At 40.0% G+C, this 25,703-nt stretch overlaps 1 protein-coding gene across 7 annotated transcripts; it reads left to right on the top strand.

Annotated features, from left to right (window-relative positions):
* The first annotated feature begins 41 nt into the window (after window positions 1-41).
* On the top strand, window positions 42-25,359 carry scml2 (Scm polycomb group protein like 2). 7 transcript variants are annotated; one of them, XM_069173886.1, is made up of 14 exons: window positions 42-123; window positions 3,465-3,538; window positions 3,856-3,924; window positions 4,478-4,548; window positions 5,085-5,319; window positions 6,080-6,168; window positions 7,064-7,307; window positions 18,635-18,948; window positions 19,282-19,411; window positions 20,411-20,617; window positions 21,507-21,680; window positions 22,193-22,405; window positions 22,882-23,036; window positions 23,180-25,359. In XM_069173886.1, exons 2-14 carry the CDS (start codon window positions 3,517-3,519, stop codon window positions 23,303-23,305), a joined length of 2,049 nt encoding a protein of 682 aa, XP_069029987.1. In that variant the 5' UTR covers window positions 42-123; window positions 3,465-3,516; the 3' UTR covers window positions 23,306-25,359. The 7 variants fall into 7 exon arrangements, with proteins under 7 accessions (XP_069029987.1, XP_069029985.1, XP_069029989.1 ...); XM_069173884.1 differs by having other exon boundaries at window positions 45-119; XM_069173888.1 differs by having other exon boundaries at window positions 66-82.
* The last annotated feature ends 344 nt before the right edge of the window (window positions 25,360-25,703 follow it).

Here is a 25,703-nt window from a genome sequence, read left to right as displayed (position 1 = left end):
AGTGGAAAAATATGAATTACAGCACTGCGCGGCGGACATGCGCGGAGCTGCAGCGAATATGGCGGCTTGCATCTGATAGAAAGTGAGGAATCTCTCATCAAAAATACGCTGTTCAGACGGTTGGTACGGCTCATGTCTCCTTCTTACTCTCATGTGCTGCGAATGACGGCTTTCTCTCTCGTTTGTTGTGCGGGGCTCGGTTGAAAGGCGGCCGGCTGTCCTGCCGTTTGTCCCCGCAGCGATAGATGGCAAGAGCGTGTTTATACTGTATTCTGTGCAGACGGGGGGAGAGCTCGGCGCTTCTACTGTAGCTACGTTCAACTCTCCAGATTTCCCTTTGCTTTCTGTTTACTGGCTTCCCGCAGAGGGTTTTGCACCGCGACCGAGAAAACGTTTTATCGTTGCTGCCGCAGCCTCGTATAAGTAACACGCCGTAGGTACAGTGTAACGTTAGCAGTGTTTAGCCCGTATAATGAGCACCGTCCCGCCCACAAAATGTGACCAGAACCCAAAAGAAAATGCGTCACAGACTTTTCATATTTAATTTGACCTGCTGCTAATTCAGCCTCAGTTTGCAAATTAAAAAAAGTATTGATGAGACATACAGTCTGCTTAATTCCACAGAGGTTTTGACGCGACTCCTGTTAAATGTTGGTGTTAAAGAAACAGTTTGGATGAGAAATAATTCTGTCATGAAAGTTGCAGGATATGAAACGATATCCTAAATTCCCATCCTGGAGGTGACGCCCTGCAGCGGCTCTCACACCCCTCAGCCTCTGAGCAGCAGTAATGTGATCCCTTCACTCTCCTATCTCTAAACTTGACAGAGAAAGACACACCAGGAGAGGCCCAGAGGATGATTCTCAATCCGAATTTGCCAACTGATCTCATTATTGCCAGATTGTTAGAAATGGGTCAATTTGTGCCAAAATGATTTGCTGAAGGTTAAACACTGGCCTCAGGCCACTCCTCAACATTTAAAAAAAAAGTCCTAATGATTACATGTAACTGAAGATGTTGCAAATCAGTTACACCTGAAATAATCAGCTCATTTAATCATCATTTAAGTTCATTTCTGAAGGAAAAATACCCCCAAAATTGCTGCTTACATTTTCTCCTATGGGATCATTTGCTGCTTTGTGATTTTTTTTTTTTCCATTGTCGTTATGATAATTGATTAATCTAACATTTTACAAGCAGGACTGCAAAAAGCCAATTACCCTCCCTGATTGACCAATGAAATGTTTCAGTCTGTGAGATTACAGATAGTACACAGTTCACAGTCTCATAAATTAAAGAAAATCAGCACAGCTAACCGGCAAATGTATCACTCAGGGTTGAAAGAGGACCAATAGTTAATCCACTTCTCAGCCCTCCATCTGCTGCTCTTAAATAGTTAAATACAGAACAAACAGTTTGATGACGTAGCCTTAGGTTTTTAGCATTTTCTGACATTTTATCACCCGAACAATCAATAAAAAAAAAATTATTCTCAGATAAATTGATAATGGAAACAATCATTAGTTGCAACTGCAACTGCATATTCATATTAGTTTAAGGAGTTAGAAATCTACTAATATCTTACTGGGAAGATAACTGACATTTGTTTTCATTATATATATATAAACTTTTTTTAGTTGTACAGAAACAGCCACTACGATAGAAGCACAAATCCTGTGGATGAAAATGAATTAACATCAACATTACAAAAATAAGATACTTTATGTTGTAAACATGATAATGTTATCAGGTAGTGCTAAATCACTTAGTTGATTTATTGATTAGGGTCAACAGAAAGTTCATCAACAGCAGTTTTGATAATCCGTTATCAATTAAGTTATTTCACAGACAAATACTTGCTGGTCCCAACTTCTTAAGTGTTTGCATTCGCTGCTTTTCTCTGTTTAATTTCATGGTTGAATGTTGAATGTTGTTGGATTTTTTTTTTCTTTTTCTTTTTGGCTCCTGGAACTTGTTTTTCACACATTTCTGACATTTATAGAAGCATTTATTGATTATAAAAGTAACCAACTTGATTTAGTAATGACATTTTCCTTTACTTGTAGTAAATGACGTGTTGTGACATTACAACTTTGATATAACTTCGGGTAAAATTTACAATCATACTTTGTGATATAACACAATAAAATAACTATATTTAAGCGCATCAAATCTGAAAAGCGTAAAATAACGTAATAATTATATGAATTACGTTATTGTTTTGAAATTTTAGTAACTATAACAAAATTATAAAATAAAACAAACAAAATAAATCATGGCAAAGTTATAGCTTTTCCTGAAACAGGCCATTTTTCAGATCTTCTCACTCTCCAGGTTTGTGACCATTAGACTAATCCCAGATCAGTGGAATTGGAGGTTGTAAAAATTAAGTGCTTCCTGGTCTGTGGGGCAGTTTTGTCTGACCCTCTCAAGCGAGGCGGACAGACCAGTGCAAACCCTGAACCGGTCTGGAGCAGAGCGTGAGGCAGAGCTGGAATCCTTTTCATGTCGGCCGGCAGACGTCCCACATCCACACGTCTTAATGGCTTTTTATGGCAGCTTGGAATCTTTATGGCTCTTTTCAGACTCAGTGGGATTCAGTGCAGAGACAGAGGGGTCTTCAGAGGGAGGGACAGCCACAATGCACTGCAGATGCTAAAGCCTTGAGACACAGGAAAAGAAGACATTGTCTGGCTTCTGGAGCAATTCTAACCTTTGAATTTCTGGATTTCATTTCTTTTTTTCATGCTGAGGATTATTTTTCGGCTTCATTTTGAGCTGTCAGCATGTGTCGACCTTGCAGGGAGTGGGACTCTGCCGAGTGTTTTTGTGAACCTGATCTGAATTTCTGGGCCAGATTTTCAGCATAAACAGTGTGGTAACAACTTTATTCTCTTAAGAATTGTTGCAGGGCATCAGGAGTAAATGTTGGTAACATAACGAAGCCGCGAGTTCAAACATTTTGTCGTTTGGATTTGAATGACAACACAAATAATAACCATGTGTTGGTCATGTTTTATTTTAAATCTGACATCAGCATGAGCTCACATGTGTTAATGATAAATAAGATCAGTATTCATTACGCACAATTTATAGGCTTATATGCTTTTATTGGGATCTAATGAATCCTTTATTACGTCTGTATTTTCGATGTGAAACGTTTCTGTAAATTATAGATCATTATCTGTTTGTACACAAGTTGTGAGTCTCTGATTGGATACTAAAGTAAGTATGTTAGTTTTGGTCTTTAGTGAGATTTTGTTGACGGGAAGAAAAATATCATCTGACTTTAACCTTTAAAGAAAAAGCAAAAAAAAAAAAAGCACCTTTTTAACAACAAGAAAGTTCAAAATATCATTAACACATTAACTTACACAAGAAACAATAAGTCAAATTAAATCTATATTTACATACAGAAGAAACTATATAGATATATCGATGTTTATGGACTTTGTTATGTCCAGTGTCTGTTTAGGTAACTGCCTGCCTGACTTCACCTGCAGCAGCACGGTCATCATGGGCCGAACACCACACAGAGGTAGGTGGCGCTGCTGGTTTTCTGCTTGTCCCGTCACTGTTGCACTTGGACCTCATTTCAGAGCTACTAACCGGCTTCAACAGTGATTTGATCACCAAATCAAAAACATCACGAAAAGATAAAAATGCTCACTGATGTTTCAGATCGCATGATTCCAATTTTTTTTTTTTTTTTTGCTGTTAAGTATTATGAGTTTTATTTTTCTCTGAACTATTACAATCGCTAATTTAATGACTTCATTCTCACAGTAATTAATCTCTGTGAATCAGAAGCTACCAAAGTTCTGACGAGCGGTTCAATCACCGTTTTAATTTCAGATCAAAAAGAGGAGAAGAAGGAGAGACGAATCAGCATCACAGCAGGATCAGCCCTCGACAAATCTAATGGTTGGCTACTCACATCTCTGCTTCGTCGCTCCTCGTTGTTGGTCCTTTCATTAGCAGTCCAATTTAAAGCTTTTGAGTTTCGAGCTTTGTTTTGCACGGCCGCTTCTTGCAGTCGTCAGTACCATGTTTTGTCTTTTTACACTAAATTCTCTGGTAGGTCAACAAAAGCCCTCACAAGTTAAAGCTTTTTTCAAGCTCCTTGATGAGCACTTCCCTTAAATTGGATCACTACTACCCTCATCTGTGTAACATATATATATATCTATATATTTTTTTTTTTCTTGTACATCATGCGTTGGTCAATTTTCTCTCTTGCTGGAATCCAAGCAATTTATTTACAATTTACTTGAATAAGCCTGAGTGTTGTAAAAGGCTGCGAATGTAGTATTTCTTCAGACAAGAAAACAGCAATAACCTATTATTAGTTAGTTATAAGTTATTTTAGCACTTGTTCTTTGTGGTTGTCACTTTACTGTGTTTCCTCTCACACTTTCCTGTAACGATGTGTATCTCAGTGATCAGCAGTTTGTTTCTGTTGTCTGTGTTGCCACAGAACCGTTCAGCTGGGAAGAATATCTGAGAGAAACCTCCTCCACTGCAGCGTCGCCTACTTGCTTCAAACAGGTAGCACATCATTATGATGCATTTTAAGGTCCCATATCGATAATTTGCATTTGTTTGTGTGGTTTTCTTAAATGTTTCCTTGTGCTTTTAATATTGTTCGATATCTCCTGCCGTAGCTGATGTGGCTGTTCTGTTTTTTCAATAGGTGTCACTCAGGTGATGGTGTTGATTTAAGAGCTATTTTCATGATGTTCAGTATTTCTCCTATTATCATATCAAAAGACCGAAACCATCAGGTGTTGTCTGTGGAGTGTGTAGCTTATTCCTTGTTGTCCAGAAATGATGAATGAGCCGCACTGTTGCACTGAATTAACATTGGTGTTTATTTTAAGTGAAAAAATATATAAATCACCTTTCTTGGTGCTTGATTGACCTTCAGCTGATCCTCTTGACTATGTCTGCTACCTGATTAGCTGATTAGATATTTTCTCCAGTTGAATATGTGTACCTAATGAAGTGGCCGGTGAGTGTATGTCAGCGCCTCCAACAAGGAGACCAGTTGAGTTGACTGAATGTCTCTTTGTGTCCCTCTGCAGTCCAGACTCCCCCCCTCCAATGACTTCAAAGCAGGTATGAAGCTTGAGGCACGGGACCCTCGCAACTCCAACTCGGTGTGCATCGCTACGGTGATGGGCATGATGGGTACTCGTCTACGCCTGCGGCTGGACGGTAGCGACAATACCAACGACTTCTGGCGGCTGATCGACTCGTCAGACATCCAACCAATAGGAACGTGTGAGAGGAACGGAGACATGCTGCAGCCGCCGCTGGGTGACATTTTGATTTTGATGTATTTTGATGTGACTTTCAGTGCTTGTTGTTAATTGAAGTATTTAAATAAGTATAGTTCTTACAAAACAAACAAAGGTTTATTCAAATATCTTACATAATATATTATAAATGCATAGAAAATCCATTGAAAGTAGAACATTATATTGACACTATTTGTTCTTTAAGGCCTATGCACACATTAAGCACTCTTACACTCAGGACTAGGTGTGCAAGTACAAACTGTGCACGAATGACATTTTTCTGTGTCATCTATTCATTTTTGCTGTCCAAGACATTTGGACCTGTTATATCAGGAAAGTCACAGGTGTTACAATAACATTAACAATAGCTCTGTTATATTCCAGCCTCTCAGTAAAGCCACAGCAGGGTGACAGTCAGCACGCGTAATATCAGGATCCTAAAACTGAAGCAGCGCAATCCATCATTAATTTTATTATTTACACCTGCACATTCCTGCTGTAAAATGTCAAAATGTCTTCTAGTAAAAAGGCTTGGTTTTATCAATGCAAGACTACACCCAGCTTCAGCCTGCTTCAACAGAGGCACGGCACGCATACAAACAGAATACTCGACAAATACCCAACAAATCAAAGTTCTTTATCACACTGAACATATAGAAATATATAAAAAAAATAATGTAGAAATCCAGTAGTACCATAAATATGTCAACATTGACCCTTGAAGTATAACAACAATAGCTGCCTCAGTATTAACAGCACTGTTTTGACCTTGGATACAGGTTTCAGGATGAATGCCTCCTCATGGCCCATGTTCCTCCTGCGGACGCTCAGCGGTGCAGAGATGGCCCCCGCTTCTGCATTTAAGAAGGTAATGACAGCTGGAACCTGCTTGAAACGTAAAAAAAAACCCTACAAAAATTCATAATTTTCTGTTTTCTGTTATGTTTATTGAAAAAGTGAAACCACCTTCACAGCAGAGCTTACTAAGGATGCACAAACTTCCCAGTGAAAGCCATGAAAGCAAGATGGCGTTATTGTTGAACTGGAGACTTTTATTAGTTACATTCAGCATGCAACATAGTCCAGGTGCAGTTAAATGTTTTCCAGCAGAATTAAAAGAAATAGAAATGTAAATAACTAAATATATTACAACAGGGTTATTAGAAGAACACTGTATTCTTTAGTAGTGTTGTTTGTTCAACAGTCTGATTGCTCGTGGGTAAAAGGTTTTTAAATTGAGAATAAATTATGGTAAAAAAAAAAAAAAAAAAAAAAAAAAAAAAGCACAACGTACTCAAATAAAATGAACTCCAGGATAATTGGCAACACTTTTTATCCTGGGTGAAAAACACAAAACAATCTTGTTTTATAGTTTTTTTCCCTGATTATTATAATTGCAGTAACCAGCAAAGACACAAGGGGGAGCCACCCACACATCACATACAGCATTATATGTTGCTGGGATTCAATGATAGTGACCTCCTTCTTTGTTTATGGCAGCAAAAAGGGGAGAAAACGGTGTTTTTCCAGAACGGAGAAAAAAAAGATTGTTGACATACTTGTTTTATTTAATTTTTTAAATAATCCATAATTACTGACTTAATTTTGATAGAGAGAATATTTTTGCCATCACTCAATGAAGTATTGATCTTTGGTATTTAACTTTCCTCGATGATTCATTTTCCCTTTATGCAGTTATTTATTTGGAAATGAAGCAGAGATGCTTACAGTATTTTTGTACATGTGTGTGTTTGTGTGTTCAGGAACCAGCCAACCCTGTTAAAAACTACTTCCAGCCTGGTATGAAGCTGGAGGCAGTGGACAGGAAGAACCCCTACTTGATTTGTCCTGCCACAGTGGGAGAGGTCAGAGGTCAGGAGATTTTTGTCATGTTTGACGGCTGGCGAGGTGCCTTTGACTACTGGTGCCCCTTCGACTCCAGAGACATCTTCCCTGTCGGCTGGTGCACTCTGACAAAACACAGCCTACAGCCACCTGGAAACTTCTGTGAGTCCTGCTTGATTATTTTTTATTTTTTGTCTTGTCATCCATTTTGTGGAACGGGAAGTGTGTGTTTAACAAATACCAACTTATGGAAATTGGGAATTCCACATATTATGTTATTCATAATATACCATGGTGGCTGTCTGAGCACATGACTGAGACAGAGGTTCGTATCTAGATGCAGCATACAGCTGTTTTATCTTACAAATTACATTTATGTCGTCATCCTAACACCTCGAAGATGCTCAGAATTTGGGCCAGTTTTTTTGTTCTAGTTGTTGATGGTAGACAGGTGTTGTTGCTCTAATATTTTAAGGACATTATATACTTTGACCACTAGAGGGCAGTAGAGTGTAAAAGGCGTGGATCGTAAAAGCTGATGTGGCTGTATGTTGATTTGTAGCAACATTAGAGGAGTAAAGGTTTCAGAATAGTTTTTTGCTCTCGCCTCTGTTTGTATCGGCCTTGATACTGTGTGTTGTTGTCTTTCTCCTCAGCTGTAATGAGCAGCAGGAGTCAGACTTTAAAGGCAGAGAGCCTTCGTTCAGAACATTTTGAATCCAGAGTGCCTTGTTGTGTCTGGAGATGCAGTTTGCATTTTGCTTCAGAACATGTCTCAGACCGTTTGATCAGGCTAGCTTCATATTCTAGTCAACATTTCTGCATATATTTTATTTATGTGTCTGTTTGTTTTGTAAAAAGTAGACTTATTATCAAAGATTTATAATTAATCTAGATAATAAGACAAGATTTTTACCAATATTTACTCAGATATACATAAATCTAAAACAGAAGCTTGTGCAGGAGAGCTAAACAGGATTACACTAAACAAACCAAAGATAACTTGATCTTTAGCCAATTGTGAGGCTGCAGAGCAGAAAAAATATGACAGTGACAAATATTGTTCTGGGTATGTTGTGTCATATTGTTTAGTAGAAGGAAATTAACTGTATCTATCCAGCTATTCAGTTTGTTGTGGCACAAATTTACAGTACAGAGTTTATTTTTAGAGTTTATATTTCCTAGTAAAGTGTCACTTTTTTTCAAATTTGTATTACACGTAAAATAATTGTAGTTCCATCGTTTGAAATCAGTATTTACTTCGCAGTTGATTATATTTTTAGGTAATTATATGTTAATTATTTCAGTGCAAGCAGTAGAATATAGAGTTTAATTAATTCAGTTTACACTGCACTACAAGCTTTCAGACACTTGGAGATGTTTGTTCTATTGTTCAGATTCTTCAAAAGAAAGACAAATTTGAAATAACTAAGTCAGTTTGGGAACGTTGAGGTTTGAATTTCCTTTGTTCGTTCTGTTTGTGGGTTTTTTTGTGGGTTTTGTGTTGAGTTGGCTGGCTTTGTTGGTCGGGTTGTGACCCACAGCTCTGACCTCCACACAGAGTTCCCTGAAGACTGAGCGAGCCCATTCGAACAGATTCCACTCTGATCTTTTTTTTTTATCATATATTAGTGCTGCTTTACATAACTACAGGCTGTTTTCTTTTTTAAATCTGTAATAATTCTGGCTGTTCTTGACTCCATTTTGCCCTGTTAAAGATGTGACAAAGCGCTGTGGCAGCGAAACAGTGATCACTGATTTTTACACAGAAATCCAGATGTAGTCACGTATATCCAGAAACAACACACTTCAGGTTATAATCCTCTGAATCTTCTTATGTTTGTATGTCATCTAACCAACAACTGCCTCAGACTTTTTTCAGTGTAAATTATTTGTCCTGTTTGGCTTCTAGAAGAGAATTTTTTATGATGATGAAATTAAATATGTAAGATGTGACCTATTGTCTTAAATGTGAGTGTAGTGGAGAAAATAATTGTGTTTCATTAACATATCTTCAATCTTTACATCGGAGCAGCGCACAAATAAGACTATTTATGGTCTATTATAGTTTATGATTTACAATTTTCTTTTTTAAACCTTGTGAACCTGATAAAAAAATCTCATGTTCATGGAAGATGAATTATGTATCCTTAATTATTTATCCACAAGGTTGAGAATAATTCACGTGCACATTTAGGTCACTCAAACTAGAGACCCATTTTCAAAACTGTGATTTGTTGTTGTTTTTTAGTTGTTTTTTTTTTGCATTTATATTATTAGTACCAAAACCAATTATAGTTCTTTTACTTTTTCTGGAGAAAATGTCTGTTCTCCTTCTTTTTTTTTTTTAACCACAGATGACTTTCTCATTTTCTTTAAAAGGAGTTTAATTTGCTCTTGTAGTTGGTCTTTTATTTTTCTAGCATCAAAGAAACTATTTCATTTGCTAAATGCTTTGGAGAAAACTGTGTTTGTTTGACCAAATGTGGAAACATATATGTATGACTTTCAATTATCTTATTTGATCAGATAAGGTTTTGAAACTCTTTTGTTAAGGAGAAGCAGGACAAGTTTCAGACTAAACAACCGCAAATCAGGCTGACAGACAAAAGACATGCTGACATGTAAATGACACCGATGTAGCCGTAACTTATCAGTATACATATTTTCATGCAGCTTTTTATGCTTTTTTTTTAATGCAGCTTTTCTGATGTGTAAAACAAATAATTTTTTATTTCAAGCTATTTCCCAAAGCCTCTCTGCCTTATACAGATCATCGGTAATTCTCGAAGAAGCTGTTTAAATACTTGATAGGACTTAAAATGCTGCTCCAAACTTTTAAGACTTCTCAAATGTGCACATTTGTGTGAGGCCTCTAAAGACGCAAAACATTGGTACGGCTTCCTTCTGTCTGTTTTAATGTACTCTTAATTTTCCCGTGGACCCTGAACCTCACTCAGACAAAACATTCCCAGTGTGTGTCGGCTGAAATTAGAGTTTTGGATGATATTATTAAAGTGTGAATGCAGTACTGAACTATTAATTATCAATCAGGATGCAATTATATGGTAATTACGCTCAGCAGTTTCAGGAGTGCGTCGCCATGTGATTTGCTCTAATGCCGAAGCTTAATGTTCAAGGTTTATCTGTTTAGTATCTCTGGCAGATATTTAGACGTTTGCCATCCATCAAGTTCACTTTGACAAATGGCTCTGGAGTGAGTCTGTTCACTCTGAAACTGTGGTTTTGGGGGAGCTGGAGCCTATTCCCAGCTCACATTGGGCGAAAGCAGGGCCGACACATAGAGGCAGACGTAAACAAAGACCGTTCACGCTCTCATTCACACCTACGGGAAATTTGTAGAACCACCAATTAACCTGAGGTGTATGTCGTTGGACGGCGGGAGGAAGCCGGAGTACCCGGAGAGAACCCACAGACACAGGGAGAACATGCAAACTCCACACAGAAAGGCCCAGGGCCGGATCGATCCCAGAACCTCCTCGCTGTGAGGCAACAGTGTTAACCACTGCAGAATGCCGCAGAATGCTATATAGTGTTAAGAAAATCTAAATTTTGCATTTAGATTAGTCTAATTCCATAGACAGTCTCTCAAAAATAAAGATCCTGTCCAGCCTCAGGTTTACTCTGAGGTTTTTTTTATGTCTGACTGAAGTGTCTGAAAACCAAACGCACGGACACATCAGCCAATGACCTGTCCGGTGTAATTAAACCCAGATTTAATGGAAATGGTGTTATGTGATCAACTCACAATGTTTTAAACCTCACACAGCCAACTCTTTCCCAGTCATGAACAGGAGAATGTTTCCCCTCTCTCCTATCCATCCCATAAGACTAAAACTAAGCAAGTTTAACCTTCTGACAAGTCGCATCAAATGACCAAAAAGTTCCAAAACCTGGCTCGTATTTTGTGGGTCGAACAACGTTGTGGAACAAGTGAGCGAGAGGGCAGAAACCCACTGGAAATATACAGCAGTGAGGACATGTGACCGATTGTTTCATTCGGAAACAATCCTGAGCCTGACACAATTAAAAAAAAAACACACACACACACACACACACACATCAGTTTAACTCTGCTACAGTCTGTAGCGCCGACTTTCACTCTTCCAGTGAAATGTCCTCGGAACTTTCATGGTTTTGGTCTGTTCGCCTCTTATAAGTTTAGTCTGTCCCCCGAATCACTCCCTTTACCCACCTATGTCTCTCTTCTTTGTCTCTCTTTGGTATGTCCACCCACCAAAGACCCCCAGTCTGTCTCTCTCCATACTCAGTCTGCTGCGTTCCTAATCTGCCCGCATGCAGCCACTGTACAGTCACGTCATCAGTGTGTCTGCACTCCCCTTCATTCAGTCCGAGTTGCCAAATTATCCAAGCCAGAAACCTTCATGTCGAGTCTTCGTGTACGGTCTTCATCGTGAGTATTTGTTGCTCCGATCTAAACTTTTGGTTTTCCTCGACTTTTGCTTGTTAGTGAAGCATTCTGACTTTATTTTCCTCCTGCTTGGCTGTTAGTAAAGTCTTCGGTGTAATGCCTCTGTGTCATGTGCTTGGGTCCTCCTTCCTCTCATGAATCCTGACAGTAACTGTTGATTTCTATTAGGATACAAACATTTCCTGCTGGAGTTGAGAGATTTGGTGCAGCTGAGTCCATTTTTAAAACATTGATATATGCGGGATTTGTAATAAAGTGGTCATACACTGGACAGCCCAGAATTACACCCCTTTGTTCAACAGAAGAACCTGAAGTCTGTCTTTTAGGTTGATCTACACCACAGTCAGTCTATCTTTGTTAAGCCAGCTTCAGGTCTGTGTGTGCAGAGAGATTTACCCTCTGTGTGTGAGTTGGAGTCTGGGGGGGGGGAAAAGGATAATGTAAATCACCAGATAGCTACCATGTTTGCATGTTAGTAAGTGAATAAATAGAGATTGGTCGAGGTGTTAATGAGCTGATAATTAGCTGTGGGTTTGAGAACAGGAGTGAGAGATTCTGTAATTATTACTACATTAAAATTTCTTTATTAGCGTTCATCAAAAGGGTGCTGTGTGACCCTGCTACATTTTTTTGAAAGAAACAACAGAGGATGCCAACACTGGTTATAATTATTTTCCTTTTTTGTACAATTAGCGTTTGTCATTGTGCACTTTTTTATTTTTTTTTTACACTTTTGGGTGTGATACATCTTTGTCTTAGTTTGTTGCTCAAATGCAGATTAGTGCTTTCTGAATAATGCATGAAGGATAAAGCATGTCTGTAACACACGCTAGTCCTCTTTGTTTTTTGTCACAAAAATGACCTTGTAGACATTCTTTTTTTTTTTGGGTTACACTTCAGATGAAATACTTAATGAAACAGGGTGGTTAGTACGACATTTTAGATATTAGTTTCAAAAAAACAAAAAATGAAATCCACATTATCAAGTATCGTGTGTATAAATAAATTTTTGTAATTTGCTCCCCAAAGACAAAACAAATCAAATTCCCTGTGGTGTTCTTACAAGAATATACTTAAAAATACATTACAAATGCAAGAATAGTGAAAAAGAATTACACATCTATCAGGCCTATCTCATTAGGAAACACCATGTTACACAAAGTGAAATCAAAGAGTTGTTTTCTGTCTGGAATCGCTCCTGTTTGTCCGGTCAGAAGCAGATTAAGATGTCTTCCAGGGGACTTTTCCCATGCAGGCTTCCTCTGACTGCTCTCCTGCACATTGTTCCAGAGCCGGGGTGATATCCGACTATGTCACTGCTTCCTGACTCTGAACCTGGTCATCTTTCAGCGGGGAAAGTCTGAATAGGATAGGGTTACACTGAGGTGAGGGGGGTGGGGGTGGGGGGTGGGGGTCTCCTTCTGGGTGTGTGTGTGTGTGTGTGTGTGTGTGTGTGTGTTTCAATGTTGTTTCTGTGTGCACCAACTCCAGGAGTTTGCCCCTTTCCACCCGTTTCAATCAGGACTCCTCTGGTCCAGTTTAACCTTTTAGCCCCCCCCCCCCCTCCCCCCCCCCTCTACCCCCTTCCTTTTTTTTTTTTCTCCCCATCCCCCATCCGCTCTTGGAGTCCCCCCCTTCTCCCCCTGAGGTTTGCTTAGAAGCAGGTGACTGATCTAGACTGTCGATATGGCCTACAGATAACATTAATAAAGGTCTCAACTCCCCACCTCCCCGTCCACCCACCCACTCATTCCTCCTTCCCTCCCTCACTCTCTCTACCCCTCCCCAACAACTATGCAAATCTAACAGCGCCACCCTCCCCTCCTCCTCCTCCTGCTCATTCATTGGGAGGGAAGCTTTGCAGCAGCTTCAGCCAACAGCAGCAGCAGCAGCGTGGGCTTTGTTGTGGGCTACTGCCGGGAGAAAAGAGAGGGGAGAGAGAGAAAGCAGCTGATAGAGACAGAAAATAGACAATGAAGTGCCGATGAGGAGAGTATATTGGAGAAAGTTTCAGAAGAGGGATCAATAGGCAGAGAGGGAAATTAACCACGTCTGAAAGAGATTTGTTTCAAAGACGGAACCAGGAAGCAACTGAGTGACTCGTATTGTTCCACATTGCTACTTCTATCCCCACCGCTGCCTCCACTACTACTACTACTACTACTACTACTACAACTACTTCTACTACTACTATTACTACTACTACTACTACTACAAAAGCCACAACTGTAGCAGTGAAGTTCTGCTTTTTCGGTGGAATTTTCCTGGTGAGTTGTTTACTAAGTTATTTCTTTTTGTTCTTTTGCTAAAATGAAAGAAAAACTTCTTGTAAAGCTCCCCGTTTATTTGATCTGTGTTGTGCTTGTGGTTTAAAGCATGTTTTGGGATTAAATGTACCAGTTGTGGCCATAACACATTTCGGAGACAATACAGTCTCAGATACATGTTCCCTTTTTAACATCCAAGATGTTTCTTCCTCTGAAACATACCTAAAATCGAAAATCTGCAACGATTTGCTCAAATCAGGAAGTAGCAGTTGTGCCTTAAATATTATTGATATGTAGTCGATAATTTTGTCACTTAAAAGATAGATTAATTACTAGAAAACTCTATTTGTCTACATAGCATTACTGTAAGGAAAAGTGGAAGTGAAAACTAAAATCTGCAGTTCAGCTGAAAGTTGAGTCACAAGTGTTGCAGCCTCCTTGTTGGGTGGAAATGGTTGAAGCTGCTGTTTCACACTGTTTTCTTTGTTTAGCGTGAGGACTTTTTGGCTGACTTGCGTCCATTCAAATGCATTGTAATAGACGAGTGGAGTGACCCCGCTAGACTGAATGACTCGAAGTCGGAAACTTAACAGGCTCGTTGGCTGTAATTAAGTTTGGAGCTCCATGTGTTTTTGATCATGTCTTTTTGTGTGGGAAGCATCAGGGGTTCATTTGCAAAAGGCCCAGGAATGGATTAGTGGGTATCAAATATTTTCACTACACTGATTGCACCCACTCTGCTTTTTTATTACGTGAAGTTATACAATCAGTTCAATGAGAGAATGAGAGGTTTTTGAAGCCGGAGGATGTGTGCAGGAGAACATTGTTGTGTTTATGCTACATGGCCTGAAGCTATTTAAATAACTTCCCCCTTCTGCTTCCACAGTCACACACACATGAATCTGCAAGCTCACAAGTTTCATACTGCTATGAATTCCCCCGAACAGTGTGTGTGTGTGTGTGTGTGGGTGTGTATGTGGGTGGGTGACTGGACTGTTTGCTTTCAGGGAGCTCTTCATTTTGGGGTGTGTATGTGTGAGTGTGTGTGGCTGGCGTAATTAGATGAGAGGCTACTCTGTGGAGCCCCTCCCCCCCAACCCCTCCAGACAGCAGACACACTTCTCAATGATGCTGTTCTCATGCGTGCACGGGCACACACACTCACTCACACGCACATGTTTCCTCGGGCGGTGCCTTACACAGGTCAATGGGTCGAGCTGGAATTATATAGTCATGAACAGCGCCATATGTGTCTTGTTTTGTTGCACTGTGTACATGCTTGTCATGTCTCACTCAGATTCTTTTTGTCAGGACTAATTTTTCATTTTTTTTCTTTGTAGTTAATGTAAATGATGCAGATTCAGATTTGTTGCAATATTACGTTATATTTGTTGACTTTTGTGGTTTTTACATATTTGAGTTGATTTACTACAAATTTCATTCTCCATCACATTCAAACATTTATTTTTCTTTGAAATTTGAATCTCTTCTTTCTATTATTAGAAACAAATGGCTGCCAGAGACAAGAAGAACAATATACGTATTTAAAAAAACAAAAACAATATAAAAGTCTGTAGCACATAGAGCTGGCAGAGTTAACAGGGTAAATTGTGATATGCACTTCCATAACATTTAATTGACTGACTTAATCAAGAAAGTAATAGGCAAATATATCTGCAATGATGATATGAGTTAGTATAGCCCGACCGAAAGGCTATATCGGTCAGCCCATTTTATTGGCTAATATTGGCCAATCTCAGATATATCAGTATGCCTTATATGCGCTCATATGAAAACTTTTTTTTACAGAGGATAATGCAGAAAAAGATGCTTGGGGTGTTTTGGAAATGGTGAAAATGCAGTATGTAAATAGATTAATCTTGAATAGAAAGAAACAATGCTTTGTAGCAAATGTATTGTCCCTGAACAGAAAACAATAAAACACAAAGAAAATCCTCTCCACTTAAGAATATCAGCTGATATATCACTATCCAAATATTTTAATCCCTAAAATATCCCCCAAAAATTCCGGTATCAGTCAGGCTCTGTTAGTACAAATATCCTGTATTTTAAATTGGTCTTTTAAAAGCCGCCTCCAAGTTGTGGCTCAGTCATTAAGTCTGTGCTGTGAAATTCTGTTCAAATCCACAGGCTTTTAAAAGGCATCCAGGAGGAGAGTACTGGGTTTGTTTCTCAGAGCTGTTTGAAGTTTCACTCAGAGTGAACATCATATAGCTTCACTGCAGACCTGGAACAAGCTGATAGAGACCATATGTGATCATTTGACAGTGACAGCGTTGAATGAAAGTAATCTATAAGCAGATTTCCTTTGACAGGTGCAGTTTCAAAGAGGTGCTCAGCCTTTTTTTTTTTCTAAATAAATGTGATGATAAACCAATACATGGTGGAACATGACATTAATCACTGGTGTGAAAAATGGTATGTGCTGCCCTGGTGGCTGTCACATAATGTGAATGGATTAGATTTTTTTGTATTTTTTTTTTTACAACAGGGAAAGATCAGAGAAGACCCCCGACTCAGATTTGGTACGGTGAATTAAACCCCGCTGACACTGACTGCTACCCTACAAGCAAATTTTGATCTGCCTTTGTAGGGTTTATGGCTTCCAGATCGATGTGATTGAGCGTACCACTGTGCGTGCAGGTTGGTATCGCTGTTGCTCTGTGAGCACGCTTTGTGTGACCGCTACTGGTGAGCGAGGGGCACCTCGCACCCTGAAACAAAACAGGGCTCCATTCGACGCCCACTTTCACTCATTTCCCCAGTTAAGCAGCTTTTCAGTGGCCCTCTGAGAATACTGTAAAGCTCCATATTGCTTCAGTCAAGGAGGCGCTAATGAAAGCTGTGGTCCCTCGAGAGCTTCCGCATGCATTCTCAGCACCCCCCACCCCCACCCCCGCCCCCCCCGCATCTCACCAAGCTATACATTGGTATTGAAATAGAAGATGGTTATCCGTCCGGCTTCCTCTCTCTCTCATTTTGCTTTCTCTCTTTCACACATCCGGTGAGATGATTATGTGATCATATCACAGTGTCACCCTCGGGCTAATGAAGACAGAAAGAGGTGTTGGTGCCACTTGCTGGTGTTTTTTTCTTTCTAACAATGGCCAATGGCTTCCCCCTCACTTTCTCGTCACTTTATTTTTAATTTTTGCACCCAGGCTGATTTGGGAATTTGGAGAAATATTTCTTTCCTGAGAGAAGTCTTGAAGTTGGAGATGGTCTGAAGTTCATATAGAATGCTGTCAAGTAGTTTGCAAGGTGTTTTTTTCAAGTATTTTGGGGGTGCATTTTTTTCTTTTATTTGGATAGTTAGTAGAAAGAAGAAAATAAAGGGAGCTGGATGGATGCAGTTAAGGTTACATTACAACTCCCGTTGGCCACCAGCTAATAACAAGGCTGCCACATGTTAACACAGATTTACTGTTACTAATTCATTGGTGGGTTATTGCTCATCACAGATACCGTGACTATAGAAAGTAGTAAAAAGTATTCATGGAATTCAGATAGTTTTAAATATGTTTTTATTTTGCTCTACAAGCCACTGTATGGGTAAATATAAAGACCTTCAGTGATCAAAACCCAGAAGCTCAGTTCAACCACGGCACCTATTCAAAAACATGTATGTATATGAATTTGTGAACAGGTCAGTGGGATATTTCTAATATTTATACCAATAATTTGCTTTATTCTTGTTTCCCAATATACACACCAGTGATAAGAAATGTCAGTGTAATGCTAAAGTCAGGTTTTTAAAATGTGTTTTTGAGTGGTCAGATAAAAACTTGAAGCTAGAATCTCTTGAGATAGATTAGGTTAACCAGTAACTAAGGGCTAAAATAATACATATACATAGCTTTTATGTTGTTATCGGATTCTTAATTCTCATTACATCCAGTATCTAGTGCTGTATAAAGAAAATACTTCACATTTTATCAGCACAGTCACTAGCTGGGAGCAGAGGGTTTGAGGAACTGACTAGCTGGTGGGTCTCTGGGGACTTGTGACTTCTGACTCTGATTTCAGTTTTGGGAGGGGCTCAATACAAAGGACCTGCCAATCTCAGAGGACTCTGAAATATCAAAACACATCTCCTCTGCAGGACCACTCAGTTATTCATTTCCCCTTGTTTTTTGTCTTTCTTTCCAAATGTATTGTTCTGCGCTTCGACTCAAGGACCCACAGCAAACTTGATTTCTCCGCTCGTATTTATTTGACACCTTTGTGTATGGATGGAAAGCAAATGCTGTATAATTAGGATGTTGTCCGTGTAGAGCTGCATCGATTAGTTGATACATTGATTAGTCAATTGAATGAAAATGAATCAGCAACTGTTATAATAATAAAATAATCATTTGAAAAGCCGAAACGCCAAACATTGGAAGGGTTCAGCTTCTCAGATGTGAGGATTTTATGCTTTTCTTGATCACAAATGATACTTAACTGAATAGAAATGTATTACTTCAAAAATTCACTAAATTATTTGAGAAAATAGTTGGCAGATTAATCGATAATGAGACATTTTTTTAGTTGCAGCCCTAAGTGTGGGTGTAAGTGCTCATAAAAGGACATTTTGTGTAGTAGATTTCTAATATATTTACTTCAAAATCACACTTTTGTCCAAATTAATGGCGTATTATGATCCTTTCATTATTTTTATTGCATGGAAATCTTGTCTGTATTAATATCTATCTTTTAAATTGCATCCATTATTCTTTCTCTCCCTCTTCCATATCTCGTTATCCCAGTTACCCTCCCTGGTGCACTCCTCGCCCCTATTTCTTCCACCTCAGCTACACGTCGCTCCTCTTTCAACTCCTCCGCCTCCTCCATGCAGACCTCATACCGGCTGCCCAACCCCTTGCCACCCCTCCCTGTTCGCAAGGGTGTCCGAGGTCGTCGTCCCAAATCCCAGACTATTGCTTTGTTGAAGGCAGCGGCCGAGGCTGCGGCAGCAGCAGCAGCAGTAAATGGAGCATCACAGAGCCCGACCAGAACGAGCTCTGAGACTCAACTGGCCCCCCGACCACACAAGAAGAGAGGGCCCAAGCCTAAGAGCAAGGTGAGATGTCACAGGAGCTGTAATCTATTATGCTGTGGGCCAGTGACCCTGACATTTTCTGTTTTGTGTATTATGGCAGAAATTATTGTGATGAAGAGGAGACATGGTCACAGGTCGACTATTTAAAGAAAGAGAGGAGGCGTTTTTTGTGGATGTTTTATGCATGATAAAAATGTACTGGAGAGAACTGCTTTGCTCTACAAGCCGCTGTATGGGCTGCAGTGCTGTTGGTGTGTAGTAGAGTTAAAACACACCATTAATAAATCATTAACCAACAGCCTTTGTCAGTTACAGAGTTTTAATGAGAGAGGGTTTGTTTGTTTTTTGCTCCAGAAGAAGCCACGGGTGGTGCAATCCCTGGGGGCATCCTCAGTTACGGCTCCACCTCCAGAGACCAGACTGAGTGCCAGCCATGTCTCAGTGGACAACAACCTCAGCAACAGCTCCAATGTAGTTTGCACAGGTAAATCGGACAGCAGAAAAAAATGATTCTCTAATATCTGAATATATATACATGTAGTGTGGATTCAGTATTCAGGACACTTCACTTTTTGCAAACATTATTGTTCAACTAATTAACAATGTTGTTACATTAAGAACATTGTACCCTCAGTATTCTGTAATAACGAAGTGAAAACATGTTTTTAGAAATGTTTGCAAATGTATTTTTGAGATCAAAAACTTTTACAAAAGTATTCAGATCCCTTGCTCTGGTACTTGAAATGTATCTCGAACTTGATGGGAGTCCACTTGTAGTAAACTGAACGGATTGGAAAGAGTTTAGAAAGTCACATCCCTGTAAATGAGGTCCCACAATTTACACTGCATGTCAGGTCAAGGCAGGGACAAGGAGACTGTGGACTTGTAAAAAGTATGAATGCAGTGAAATACAGAAAAGTCCTTGAAGAAAAGCTGCTGCAGAGCGCAGAGACCGGAGACTGGGGTTGGGGTGGTTGTTGACTTTTCAGCATGACCTGAAGCGTACAGCCAGTACAATGCTGGAGTGGCTTTTGGACAAGTCTCTGACTGTCTCTTAGTGGCCCATCCTGAAACCCCCCCAACATCTGTGGAGAGACCTGAAGAAGGCAGTTCACACATGCTTTATATCTAGTCTGACAGAGCTTGAAAGGATCTGGCAGGAAGAATGGAATAAACTGGTCAAATCCAGATGTGCAAATATTTTACAGAACTACCCAAGAAAGGAGGTTTAAGCATCTTATTTTTTATAAATTTCTCCCAAATTTTAAAAACATATTTTGACTTTGTCGTTATGAGTTACTGAATGCAGATTAATGGGAAAAATGCCAGTTTAATGCCGGCGAAAATGAAATCTACAACAGAAACAGTGCAAAAAGAAGTGTGTGAATACTTTCTTCATATACGATAGCTATCAGCAACTCTAAATAGTGAATTCTAGCTCGATTCAACTGTTAACTAAAACCTTTTCTTTGTGTCGTCCCAGTGTGTGTCTATGTGAACAAGCACGGTGACTATGGCCCACATCTTGACCGCAAACTAGTGCTGCAGCTCCCGGACCACTTTGGTCCAGCTCCAGTCAACGCGGTGCTCCAGCAGGCTGTTCAAGCCTGCGTGGACTGTACTTACCAGCCCTCTGTGCTGCTGTCGTTTCTACAGAGCCAGTCCCACACAGGGGGAGAGGTCATCAGAGGTAAATGCAGTGAACACCACAGGATATCCGTCTGAACTAAAACAAGAGGACGTCTTTAGGCTGCCTGTTTTGTTTAACACTGAAAAATACAAATATATCCCGTATTAAATGATTAAGTGCTGGCAAGTAGCTTCATATTTGGTCTTGTCATCTAACTCTTGGCAAGTGAAGGAAAAAGCATATTTTCCAAAATGTTAAACGTTAAAAGTCACTTGTGTCCAGTGAGATCATGTCTAACTTCTAATGCTGTATGTCCTGGAAAGGCAATCAGCCAGGTGAAATTGGTTTAAGCACACATGAATGTTGTGTGTGTGTGTGTGTGTGTGTGTGTGTGTGTGTGTGTGTGTGTGTGCGCGTGCGTGCGCGCGTGTGTGTGTGTGTAAAAGATGTTGCCTGTGGCAGCACCATGTCAGTAATCAGAAGTGACATGTGCGTCTAACCTGGTTTAGGATTCTGGGATTGAGTCTCCCTTGGGGGGGCAGGACTGGGAAGGCTAAGGGTGGAGGTTGGGTGGGGAGAGGGGCTATAATTTGTGGATTTGTGCAGGCTTGGCTTGAGTGGGGGGGTGTAGAGCCGTGTGGGACAGGGTGAAAAATGCGGGTTTATAAATGGGGGGTGCTAACCCCGAACCATCTGCTGTTTTCTTTAGCTGTGAATACATATTGTGTGTGTGTGTGTATATATGTCTGAGTGTATGCACACACTGTATGCACACACACACACGCACACGCACGCACGCACACACGCACACACACACACACACGCACAAACACGCACGCACGCACGCACGCACGCACGCACGCACACACACACACACACACACACACACACACACACACACACACACACACACACACAGAGCCTAATGCTGATCTGTTCTGCCCCTCAGTGCGGTCAGAGCATGGGATCCGCTACGTGAAGCTGCCGTCTGTGTCTAGTGCGTCTTCTGTGCTGCGGTTCCTGGAGAACATGTGCCAACATCTGGAGAGTGACAGTCTGTTCAGCTCGCAACCATTTAGCCCCTACAGCAACAACACACGTTTCTACAACAGAGCCAAGTCAGGTGGGGAAATATGTCTGTGGAGTAACTGTAAAAGGAGGAAGTTAAGAGCCATAACATTACAAAAGGGAAGGTTCGCTGTGAACTTCTTGTTTTTCGGCATTTACTTTTTTTCTGTTGGTGTTTCTAGGAAACACTTTGACTTAATTGCAACTGGCACTGACTTAACAATACGTACAGCAGCTAGTTTCGTCTTTCTCTATTAAAAAAAAGTTGGCCTCCCACCTATAAACATCATTAAATAGAAATAGCTGCATCTCTGCTTCAAAGTCAGTGTTACATATAAAGCACAGCAACAGATATTGGTTTGTAGGTGACTGCAAATTTCTTTTAACATGTGGATCTGTGGTGCGAGCTGAGGAAGAGCAGCAACTGCATTTGCCGGAGACCAGTGTCAAATATAGACAGACCTCCTGAGCTTTCCTAGATGAGTCTGTCACGTTTCTTTATATGAGTGTGTGGTTCGTCTTGTGCTCCCAGAGTCTTAATCTCTATCTCCTCCTTTCTTAAAACAGAACCGCTGTCCGTCACTGAGAACGGCCTGTCCAAAGGCGATTCTTCGAATCCCACTCCAGGCACACGCCCCCTTCACACCCCGTTGGACTACAGAGCAACAAAGAGGGAGCGGCCATATTACCCCGGACACACACAAACACCGCCACCCCTGCGACGCGTCAGCTCCAACCCGACTGATCTTGGCCTAATGTGCAAACACAGACGAGTGGAGGGTAGGATTCAAAACACACGCAGCCGGCAGGAAAAATGATCTTATTGTTTGGGACAGTTCATTAAAGGATCATTTTTTTTATGAAACTATGACATAAGAAACTTTATACTAGCAAATATCCTTTAGTTTGTATCCTAAGAGTGGGTTATTTTAAATTGTGTCTGACTTTTTCCATCCACCCAAAACTCTGGATGATCAAAAGAATGATGGTGAACTTTTCTCCAACAGTCCACCTCTCTTCAGTCTCACCATTTGCACCAGAGGTCAATCAAATCAGTCAGTTGTTGTGGTTTAAGCAACATGGAATTCCCCTGTTCATTTTCATTTGGCCTAAATTCTACAAATTTCAAGAAAATTTGAAGGCCTTGTTAACATCTGACCATAACATTGAAGAATAAAAACATAATGTCGGTGTACTTTCTCATATAGGTATTAGTTTGATTTGGTTTTCCTCTCTCTTGCCCGCACACCCTCCAGCAGCGAGCTCAACGACAGGTCCAGACCACGTGAAACAGGACAAAGAGGGTTCAGGGAACAACGCCTCTTCCTGGTCAGTCGATGATGTCATCCGGTTCGTCCAAGAGGCTGATCCCCAAACTCTCGGCCCGCACGTTGAACTGTTCAGGAAACATGTGAGTATGCAATTACCTGGGTAAATAAACTCAAGTCCAGTTAAACATCCAGCATTGGACACCGTAATGAAGTCATCATTATTTTGTTCTGAGAGGAAGTGTCTGCTCCGTCCCCTGCTGACAACATGCTCCTGTCCCTGCAGGAGATTGACGGCAAGGCACTGATGCTACTGCGCAGTGATGTCATCATGAAGTACATGGGACTGAAGCTGGGCCCGGCGCTCAAACTGTGTCACCACATAGAGAAGCTGAAACAGACCAAACAGTAGAGGATGAAGGCACAATCGTTTCTCACACACACGCACACAAACACGCATTATTCTACAGGGACGTAATGTAGCGTCAATCCAGCTGAACCACAGTCGTAGCTTCCGATGAGGACACTGAGCGCAGTGCGGGTGCTTTTTGTGAATTTGGGGGTTTTAGCTACCTGAAGAGAGTTTCCTTTTTTTTAGATTTTACACATTGCTGAGTATCGTATAAGCTGAGGTCAACACAAATGAATAGACAAAAGTTTCAGTATCATTCCTCAAAATTCTATTTATAGCGATGTGGAGAACACTTTGAAGCAGGATTTAGACCTTCGTGTTGGGAACATTTATAGAAATTATAAAAAAATAATAAATAAATAAAATATAAAAAAATTAATTAATGAGAAAATTGAGGTTTTCTTTTTATATGTCAGTATTTCTAAAATCCTAACGACTGCCCTGACCTGAACACATTTTAGCTTTAATTTACAGACCTGTTTAAAACAGATACATAGTGCATGAAGTCATCATATGCATAGCTCTAATTTATATCACATCTATCAGAAAAGGTATGAATTTTGTTCATGTTTGTGGTTTATTTTTCCTTATTATGAACAACTGGCAGTCATATCTCATCAATTAATGTCATTTTACCTCTACATTACCACTTTTACACACAGACACAGATGTATACTGTAGATTCTGCAACTTTATTTTTTTCAAATGCTCCGTCTGTTACTTGGTCAGTACTTCAGGATGGACGCACTGCACTTAAAGACTGCGAAAGTTAGTTCAGGTACAGGCAGTGAAAGTCTCACTGCATCATTTCTAACAATGCAATAACGTTTGTGAAAGACTGCGTCGGTGAGTTTTGGTTTATGCATGCCAGCGAATGTATGAAGTCACGTGCATTATTGCTAGCAGGTACTGAAGAACAGGAGCGCCCCAGCTATGTGAATGAGAAGTGTTTTAAGGGTTTCATTCCAAAGTGTTGGAGAAGTCTTGTTCCCTGCAGTCAGTCATTGCATAAATAATATTTGTCCTCCTGTCCTAAAACACTTCAGTTTTTAAATTAAACTGTGGCAGCATAGGCACTTATTTTATTGAAAAGGTGTCTCTGTTATTATGGAAGAAAACCTTTTCACCGATTGTGAATCTGCAGTGCAGGCTGCGGATGTAGAAAAACAGTTACTGAAGAATTATGTCTCTTTTGTCTTTATGCTGGACGACATTCGAGCTGGCCAGTCTCAGCTTGAGCACTGATGTTGGCTACATGATTGTATTATGCTTTGACAGTCATGCCATCAAACGCGCGCGCACACACACACACACACACACACACACACACACACACACACAACAACCGCACAAACGCAAGACATACACATACAATGACTGGAATACTATACGTGTTTTGACATCAAAATTAGAGCAACGTTATTGATGGTGAAGTTTCAGTGCTGTACAGGAATATGAAGTGCTCCTTCCTGAGAGAGTACATGATGGAGTTTTGTATAAAGTTAAGCTGAAAGGTTGTTTTTTGATATAATTTTGTACTGTAACAAAGTGTATCAAGCGTAATTGTAATCAGTTTTTTTTTCTGCCTGAAATTGTTTTTGTGTGCACCATGAAATAACTACCTACAGGACGGTATTGTGTCGGAGTAATTAGTCTCCAGGTATTTATCTGTTTTTTGATGGCAGAAATAATCATTTTCTGAACATTTCAGAGCCATTTTCAAAACCAAATCCTGTCTGTTGTAGCTGCATTTCACACTGTTGCTCCCCTGTTGTGGTAACAAGTTGATACTTGAAACCGTCTTGCTTTAATGTGAATCTCAGGTTTAAGTAAGGGTTGTTTCTTCATTGAATATGTTTTGCAGCCATTGTTCATTACTACAAAATAGAGGGAGTGCACAATATCCAACTATGTATATTTTTTATGCCTTGTCATCTATCGCTCCACAGCATTTTAATGTGTGTATATATGACTTTTTACTGTAAGTTCAAGAAAAAAATGTTTGTTAAATATGTTTGATATGCATTCACACAATTAAACATTTGTTTACATCATCTTAGTGTTTGAGACCTCAGCCCATGGTAGCTACCAGCACAGGTTTCTTTTTTTAGAAGTCTTGTGCAGTGGTTCCCAACCTTTAGACTTGTTATTGACCAAATCAAATACATTTTTTTCTTGTTTTATTTTGAGAGAAAATACCCAAATATTCACAAGGAAAAAGCTTTTAAAGTTTTTAACAATCTTTTTCTGCCCTTGTTTAGTCAATCATCTGCCAGGCCTTGGGTTTTCTCTTGTGGCCCCTAAGGGCGTCCCTGCCTCCATGTTGTGAGCTACTAGCCAGGCTAAATCGATTCCGACTGAAAATTAAATTGTAGAATAAGGAGGAAGAAAAAGGAAG

Source organism: Embiotoca jacksoni, unplaced genomic scaffold, assembly GCF_022577435.1.
Source record: "Embiotoca jacksoni isolate LCO1_2020_lvr unplaced genomic scaffold, fEmbJac1.0.p SCAF_6, whole genome shotgun sequence".
NCBI lineage: Eukaryota > Metazoa > Chordata > Actinopteri > Embiotocidae > Embiotoca > Embiotoca jacksoni.
Note: the sequence above shows the minus strand (reverse complement) of the source record. Positions and strands in the feature narration are given on the sequence as shown.

Coding starts and splice junctions, on each gene's coding strand:
- scml2 (XM_069173881.1), top strand. CDS start 3,439: ATGTTTATGGACTTTGTTATGTCCAGTGTCTGTTTAGGTAACTGCCTG. Junction 20,618..21,506: donor AGGGGGAGAGGTCATCAGAG/GTAAATGCAGTG, acceptor TCTGCCCCTCAG/TGCGGTCAGAGCATGGGATC. Junction 22,406..22,881: donor CAAACACAGACGAGTGGAGG/GTAGGATTCAAA, acceptor CACACCCTCCAG/CAGCGAGCTCAACGACAGGT.